Here is an 8,970-nt window from a genome sequence, read left to right as displayed (position 1 = left end):
CCCCCCCCCCCACCACCACCACCTCCCCAACCCAACCACCATTCCTAGGCATTTGTCATCTCCTTCACTTCAGACTTCATCCCCCGAATGGTCTACCAGTACATGTACAGCCCTGATGGCTCCATGCATGGATTTGTCAACAATACGCTGTCCTACTTTAATGTCAGCCACTTCCAGGAAGGCAAAGAACCCATGGATCCGTTGTACCTCGGCTACACTGTTGAGATGTGCAGGTGGAAAATCAATCTAACTTTACAATTGTTTAGCAATTTCAAACGTCAACATGTCATTTGAAATTTGTTACTTCACATAATCAGAGACAGTTTAGAACCGAGAGGCGTCAACCCTGAGGCATTTCCTGTATCGGTGGTGCGTCCACGCCTCTTTAACCCTTGTGTTGTCCTTGGGTCAAATTGACCCGTTTCAAAGTGTTTTATGTCAGAAATATAGATTTCTTTCAACCGAATTACCCAAAAATAACATGGATAATTCCATACAATGTTTTTCAGGTCAAATTAATGATTACTTTCATTGAAGTTTTTGGGTGTTTTATTTAATCTTATTAGATTAGATTAGATAATACTTTATTCATCCCACAGCGGGGAAATTCCTTTGTTCCAGCAGCATTTGAATTCCTTTTTTTAGTGGTTTCAAAACAGTATCGGGACTAAACTTTGACATCTACCCATCTGAGATCCACTCAACATCCTCTGATCTTAACTGTTAGTCAAAATAATTCATAATTTCTGCCTTTTTAACTAAAAACGTATGTACAATTTGATATAAATGAGGTTTGTTGACCATGTATTCCAAGAATAAGTGTAAAACCTATTATTAAACCAGCTCAGGTTTTACAAAAAAAAACAAAAAAACATGGAAAAAGTGACAAATAAATCAGAAAAAGCCCCAAAAACATCATCAGAACGAGGCCACGCCCCTTTAGCTCTATCGTTAGTTTAGAGGATCTTTGGTGTAATTAATCAAGTGAGACCAATGTTAAGACAAGCCATGGCCTCTGTCTCATGCCTACGCCAGTGTTTCCTGCTAGCTTGTGAGGAAAGATATCTTATCAAACATGACTGCAAGTGCAAAGACAGAAAACGTGTTGTAATAATTACTTGCAAGGCAGTGTCTTAGAACGGGTTTGTATGATATCGTACAAAAGGTTATGCACAACAATTCCTTGTGGGATCTTCACGGTCTTATACAGCAGCAGTCACTGCAGTTCTGAGCGTAATAAACACGTGGCATACATCCGAATTACAGTGCATTAGCTATATGTACGAATGGTTCATGAGAACAGCATGCTTCCTGACATAACAGAAATAGTTGGACCTCGACAAATTCTGACAGATTTTAAGAATCACCCCAAGGGCAATTACCTCTGTGGATACTGGACATTAAAATATGGAAAATAAAAATAGTAAGAATCTAGTAAGAATGGAAGACTAAACCAAAATAATATCTCTGTTTGTCTCTAAAGGTATAAGGACTACAGAGAACCCCCTTGGTCAACCACTCCATACGAGATCTCAAAGGAATTTTGGACAGTGCTAGCGGTCCGACTAGCCTTTGTCATTGTTTTCCAGGTAATGTGACACATGCAGAAAAATATAAAATAGTGTACTAGAACTGTTTGCTGGAATTTATCAGAAATTAATTATTTCACATTCATACTGTATTCCATCCATCCATCTTCATCCGCTTTATCCGGTATCGGGTCGCGGGGGCAGCAGCTCCAGTAGGGGACCCAAACTTCCCTTTCCCGAGCCACATCAACCAGCTCCGATTGGGGGATCCCGAGGCATTCCCAGGCCAGGTTGGAGATATAATCTCTCCACCTAGTCCTGGGTCTTCCCCGAGGCCTCCTCCCAGCTGGACGTGCCTGGAACACCTCCCTAGGGAGGCGCCCAGGAGGCATCCTTACCAGATGCCCGAACCACCTCAACTGGCTCCTTTCGACGCGAAGGAGCGGCGGCTCTACTCCGAGCTCCTCTCGGATGACTGAGCTTCTCACCCTATCTCTAAGGGAGACGCCAGCCACCCTCCTGAGGAAACCCATTTCGGCCGCTTGTACCCTGGATCTCGTTCTTTCGGTCATGACTGTATTGAATATTTCAATTGTATTGGTATATAAATACTGATAAAAACACGACACTGATATACTGAGGCACGCAATAACTTTTAACATTAGCGCGGTTGATTTAAGGCCTGTCTTGGATGGTCTTTCTCCACGACGTTCCACACAGAATTGCTCCGGTTTCTTTTTCTTATTATTTTTCCTCAGTTTCATTCTTGTTAGAAACAAACCATCAGACTACTACTGTAATTAGAGAGAACAATGAAATGATATGATTCGTTTCCATTTATCTCTACCAGAATGTTGTGATGCTGATGAGCGACATTGTGGACTGGCTGATTCCGGACATCCCTAAAGACATCATCCTCCAGATCCACAAGGAGAAGATTCTCTTGGTAGACCTCTTCTTGAAGGAAGAGCAAGGAAAGATCTGTGCTCGTGAAAGCAGGGCCGCTACGGGGGTTAAGGAGAACTGCAGCAGGAGCAACAACAACAACAACAGCACAACTGCCCCCCCAGGCTCAGGACTGCACACCCACAGCACTAAAAGCCTCTAATGTAATGCTAGCAACAATGAATTCTCAGCTGGTGTAGTGGAGTTGTTAGCATTAGAAAGTATTGGTTAGCAAGTCTTGCTACCAGTCTACTAGCTCAGGCTACATTTACGCTACATTTTGGTTTAAAAACGAATATCTTTTGATATGTTTCCCCCCACTCATTCTCCCTGCTCCCCCTCTCATTCCCCCTGCTCTGGCGTTTCCCCCTCTCATACCCCCTGTTCTGGCGTTTCCCCCTCTCATACCCCCTGCTCTGGCGTTAGGAAACACTTCTGACCCGTTTTGGTTTGGAATCTGCGGGTTGTGTTGCAGTCTCCACGGCTGCAAACGGAGACCTATGGAGACACCGACAATGACGCAAACATTCCTCCTCCTAATTGGGTCTTATCGGTCACAATGTCTCATTCTGTAACACTAAGCTACTAAAGTAACCATGGCAACTACCAGCAACGGACAGACTGTGCCCAGTGTCCGAGAAGGTTGATGAGACATGCCGTTTGGCCGTTCTAGTTCGCTTTTGGCTCAAAAAACTCTGCTTTAAAACCAAAACGCAGCAGTGTAAATGTAGCCTCAGGCTAACCTAAACTGTGTTTTTCTCCTTTCGTTCAGAACATTCCAACAATTGGGAGTGTAGCTGGCTAATGAGGTGTGAGGGAAGTATGTCGCAATGTGTGTGGAGAGTTGTGAACCTGTATATCTCAATTCATATGTGCATAGTCATATTTGTAAATGAGTACAAGGATCTGTAAATGTGTTTTTAGCTTTGCACTCATAACAGCATTTGCAAAGTTTACACAAATCTCAATGTGCATTTGATGTTTACGTGTAGAATCGGAAAATGTGTGCTCAAAAAATTCAATGTAAATGGCTTTTTTATGAATACGTGTAAAGTCCAAATACCCCCTGACTATCAGGGGCGCGAATATTGCATAAGCAACAATTTTTTGGAACTTTTGCCGAGACACATTTGGAACTGCAAGTGTGTATTCATCTTGTAGGAAACTTTGTAGCATCGCTGCTTTTGTGTTGTGTGCTCACCGATTGGACCGGTTATAGTCTCTCATCCTCTGTGTGTGTGACCAATAAAGGTACTGCATGTGTTACATCTGCTTTTCCCAGATGTTACATTTTAATCACAATGTCCTCTGCTACCATCTATAATGGCTTTTTCTTTACGTTTCCATTCCCTCCTCTGATATTCTTCGCCTCTGAACAGGAACCACCTTAATACCTTAATGTATTGCATGAGACCAAACATTTGACTTTTGCCACACTCCTGTTGCACCTACAAACAGCTTACATGGCTGACCCTGATCATACAGCGCAAAAGAACTTCCACTGAAACATGGAAGCAACCAAAGCAACGATGGCACGTTGCAGTGGAGCTGCAGATGATACTGTACTGTTCCTAACTGCAACAAGAAACAGGCTCACCTCCATTACTGGTGGTCTAGGGATGCGTCACTGGCACATCCTGAGTGGTGGACTTAAAACAAAAGAAACACAATGAGACAAGACTCGGTATTTAATATATGAAATCCTTACCATTAAGTGGCCTCATTAGAAAACTTTGCGTTGCTGTGCTGTCTGTCAGCTTGTGTTAGCAGTTTTGAGCTAAAGCATTAAGGCCTTTCCACACATTGGCTTTTTTATCAATATCTTTGCTCATTGGTACTTTCACACAGAATGCAAATATTAAGCGATAAAGTAAAATAATTCAGTTATTCTGATTACAACACTAGCAGTCTGGATCACTGCAAGTACATCTCCAGGATAATTGCCTGATTTGTCCGCCTCATTCCACTGCCAGCCAACTTACAAGCTGAAAATTTAAACTTTGGAAGACAAACTTAAAACTTTTGGCAACAAGGCAGACTTGCTTGGTTCTTTCCGGAATTAATTGTAAAGATTTACAAAGTATAAGCTACGCCGTATACAAAACTGGGGAGGTTTTTGGACTGATTGGTGGGATTGCTATAGACGAAGTACACACAGCAGTACTCTGTTACGAGCTAATGAGGTTTAACCATGTATCAGCTTATTTAAGTAGCTCAGTTACTGTACTGTGTGAACAGTTAACTTCATTTAATATCTTATGTGCAAATCTTCCACCACTAGACTATTTAACAGAGACACCGTCGCTGCGTCCCGAGCTTAGCGCTGCCCAAGACCGTTATGATTGGTTTAAAAAAAATGCCAATAAATCAGAGCTTTTTTTATTTGTGTTATGTAGGCTGACCTTACGCCGCCGTGCTGTGGAGGAAGGTTTGGCACTAGCAATGCTACCATGCATGAAAAAGGAAAAAAAAAAGGTGTACTGGAAACGGGCTTTTTGTATTTGTAATGGTAGTTTTGTAAACTTGTTTACTTGCTTCTATCCATAATCGTAATTTTGTAGATATGTACATTTAGTGTTATGCCTGAAAACTCCATTTTGCAAGTCTGTGCATTCAGACAGGCTGACAAACTCCATTTCACTCAGACGTTTGACAATCTTTTGTAAACAATGTGTTGCAAAAGAAACAGCTTGAAATATTAATAAAATGCCATTTACATTGAGTTTATGAATACATATTGTTTAAGTAATAATCATACATCTAGACAAACATCTAGAAATGTGCTCACATATTCATAAAGCGGAGTACTCATTACAAAATTGTAGACACATTTGCACCAACTCTGCACATACATTACTATATTATTTTGATACATATTTGACAAAAATGTCCACTGCACATTTACTGAATAGAGGCATGAACAAGCCGTGTAAGTCGCTGCTCGTAGCTACAGTGTGTCTTGTTCAACGCACTCTTACATTTAATAGATCATTGAAAAATATCTAATTATTGCAAGCGTTGCTTCATTTGCAATTTCATTTTTAACATTATCAAGCTGTAAAGTGTAGCTTTGTATTAGTTGTCTATTTTTGACATCATATGGTTGCAGCTATAGCTTGGCATTTGAGCTAACATTATTAAAAAGAAAATACTTGCTTTTCTATAATGGTTTCTAACTATTTTGAATTTGAATTGTTATTGCTATGACGTTGCTTATATCATCTTCTGCTTAAGAAAATGTGCAGTGGAGAAACATGCGAGTTTCCATGTATACTATGAATAAATATTGTATTTCTATAACATCTTTACTCAGGAAAGTTTGATTCCCTGCTTCAGTTATTAATGTGGAAACCACCACAATAGACACCTGAAACCATTGTATAAACCAAACTTTAAAGGTCCCATATTATATAAAGTGATCATGTCTTTTTTCTATCATAAAGGAGGTCTAGGTGGAATGTAAGTACTGTAAAAGAATCAAAGGTTCAATCCACAGAGCCTGTATTCAGAAACTGTGTCTCTGAACGAGCTGTCAGGACTTCTGTACGGTTGTACTACACTTATATTATATATAAGTGTATATATATTATTGGTGTCCTGTCGGAAGTGGACGCTGGCGCGTTTTGCAGCCGCTGCTCTCCGCTCCCCGCTGCCGTTCATTAGGGGGCTTCCAAGTGTTACACTTGGTTTATCCTTCTCTGGACTGTCCTTTCAATTGTACATCAACCTGGGGCAGGCCTGACCGTAATCAGCGGCTGATCTCCCTCCCGCGGGCTTCTGTTGTGCCTCCCCCGCTAGATCTTCAGCTACCACTGAGATCGCGTCCTTCCGCCGGAGATACATCCACGCGGATCTCGCCGGAATTTCCACCTTGACGACTCCAATCCAATAACATCATTCTGGTACATTCTCGCCGTCCGCCGATGCTCTCCCGGGCGTGACCGCGGTTGCTTGCTAACCTGGCTAGGGTAGCAAGCCCCGCCCCCGGCTTCAACACCTCTGCTGTAACTTTGGTCTCTGATGTCCGCCTCTCACAAACAAGGGTCAGCTCATCAGGATCCTCACTGACCGTAGATGGATTCCTCTGTTCAGGAGCCTGGCAACAACCCAGCGACTTCTCTCAGTCAACGCCTCCACTCTGGGTTTGTTTATCATTCTCATCGTGGCTCTGGGCGGGGGAGGTCTCGCGCTGCTCTATCGCGAGAAGTGGAAGATGTGCCAGTTTCCACTCCAGTTTTCGCGCTATGGAATGCTTGTTTTTAAATTGCCTGGTCCTACTCCCACAGTTATTGCCACAGTCTACCGCCCCCCCCCAAACCAACAGCGACTTTTAAACGAATTCTCCATTACTTACCCACCTCTATCTCCTCTCCTAATGTCATTCTCCTTGGTGATTTTAATATTCACATTGACAATATAAATCTCCCACTCACCAAAGACTTTACTTCCTGTCTTGACAGTTCTGGATTCCATCAGTATGTTGACTTCCCCACAACAATAAAAGGACATTCACTGGATTTAATCTGCTGCTCTGGCTTAATCCCCTCAACTGTTCTGCTGATGAGTCACATTGGATCATTTCTTTGTCTCAATATCTCTTTGTGCTCTCTCTGTAATCAAGCCAGTCCGCCAGATCTCTTTTGTAATATCAAAAACATAAATACAGACATCCTATCCCCCACATTGACAATTTGCCTATTCCTGATTTTTCCCTCCAGACCACCTTGTCACCCATTATAATTCTGGACTTTGCAATATTCTCAACTTCCTTGCCCCTCTCAAAACCCGATCTGTGTCCTTTTTCGCTCTGCCCTTGGTTTTCACCTGAGCTCCGCCTCATGAAAGCAAGGGTCGCCAACTTGAAGCCCTCATAAAAAAATGGTCTCTCCATTCACAAAGAAATGTATAATCTCATCTCTTCATTACTCAAAATCAATAGCGTAACTAAATAATCTTCTATTCTGACTCATCTGCTCCAACGAAGGAAAATCCAGGTCTCTCTTTTCAATAATCCATAAAAAACTTTAATCCCCTGATTCTCTGCCTTCTCCAGTACCAGTTGAAACTTGTATTCACTGGTTGGCTTTTTTAATGAAAAAAATCAACTCCATTCACCAGCAATACATTTGACCCCTTGCCTTCCCTCCACCTTTGCCCCTCCAATAGCAGTCATTTTGTTGCTTTCTACTGCCACCCCCTCGAAATTTCTGATCTCATTCGTAAATCCAAGTCCTCAACCTGTTTCTTGACCCCCTCCCCACAGGTTGGTCAAAACCTGTCTCACTTCCCTCATCTCCTTCATAAATACCAATTCATTCTTCTCTCTCCTCTGGTATTGTCCCCTCACTTTTCAAAACAGCATCCGTCTCACCGATTCTGAAAAAAACCTGGCTCAGACCCAACCAACTATAATAATCTTCGTCTATTCAAATCTTCCCTTTATTTCTAAAAATCTTGAAAAAAATAGTGTCTGTTCAAACTCCATGCTTTTCTACCCTTAACTGTCTTATGAACCTTCCAGTCTGGTTTTCGCCCCTCCCATAGTACTGAACATGCCCTATAAAAAATCACCAATGATCTCCTCACAGCTGCTGATTGGCTATCATCCATCCTCATCCTCCTCGATCTCAGTGCGGCCTTTGATACCATTTCTCACTCCATTCTCCTCAACAGACTTTTTCCCTCGGCATCTCTCACACCCTCTTGACTGGTTCGCTCATATCTCTCCGACCGCACTCAGTTTATCAACTCAAATCTTTCACATCAACCTTCCCTGTTACTACTGGCGCTCAAGGTTCATTTGGCCCCTCCTTTTCATCACCTACCTACTTCCCCTGGCAATATCTTCCGCAAATTCAACATTCATTTCCATTGTTACGCAGAACAACAGCTCATTTATCCAGCAAACCCACCTCCCGCTCCCCCCTTGTCTACTAACTGCTTACTTGAAGTAAAGACTGGTTCACCCAAACTTCCTTAAACTAAACAGTGATAAACCGAACTCCTCCTCGTAGCCACCAAGTCCACTATCCAAAATCAATAGTTTCTCTCTACCAATCGAAAACTCTTGGTCTCCCCTTCCCCTCAGGTCAAGAGTCTGGGGTCATCCTCGATTCCTCCCTCTCCTTTCAGTACCACATAAATAATATCTGCCGGTCTGCATACTTCCACCTACGCAACATAAACCGCTCCGTCCGTCCCTACCACTACACTGCCTCCACTTACCACAGCCTCGTCACCTCCCGCCTTGACTACTGTAACTCTCTCTTTTGGCCTTCTCAAAAATCCCTCCATAAACTTCAACTTTCCAGAACTCAGCAGCTCGTGTCATCACCAGAACCCCCTCATTTCATCATAAACCCGGTTCTTCAGCAGCTCCATTGGCTCCCGGTTCAATTCAGAATACAATTTAAAATCCTTCTCCATACTTAATACTTAATACATACTCAAAGCCATCCATAACCTTGCCCCTCCATATCTATCAGAACTCCTACAC

At 42.5% G+C, this 8,970-nt stretch overlaps 1 protein-coding gene across 2 annotated transcripts in view; it reads left to right on the top strand.

Annotated features, from left to right (window-relative positions):
• LOC116693378 (anoctamin-1) overlaps positions 1–2,752 on the top strand; it is a 44,321-nt gene extending 41,569 nt beyond the window's left edge. For both annotated transcript variants that reach the window (XM_032522310.1, XM_032522309.1), the window contains 3 exons: positions 49–233; positions 1,484–1,589; positions 2,380–2,752. In XM_032522310.1, the coding sequence (XP_032378201.1) occupies positions 49–233; positions 1,484–1,589; positions 2,380–2,637 (549 nt within the window). In that variant the 3' untranslated portion in view covers positions 2,638–2,752. The remainder of the gene's footprint in view (positions 1–48; positions 234–1,483; positions 1,590–2,379) is intronic.
• Positions 2,753–8,970: the final 6,218 nt, after the last annotated feature.

Source organism: Etheostoma spectabile, chromosome 8, assembly GCF_008692095.1.
Source record: "Etheostoma spectabile isolate EspeVRDwgs_2016 chromosome 8, UIUC_Espe_1.0, whole genome shotgun sequence".
In the NCBI taxonomy this organism is placed as follows: Eukaryota; Metazoa; Chordata; class Actinopteri; order Perciformes; family Percidae; genus Etheostoma; species Etheostoma spectabile.
This window is presented reverse-complemented; position numbering and strand designations above follow the sequence as displayed.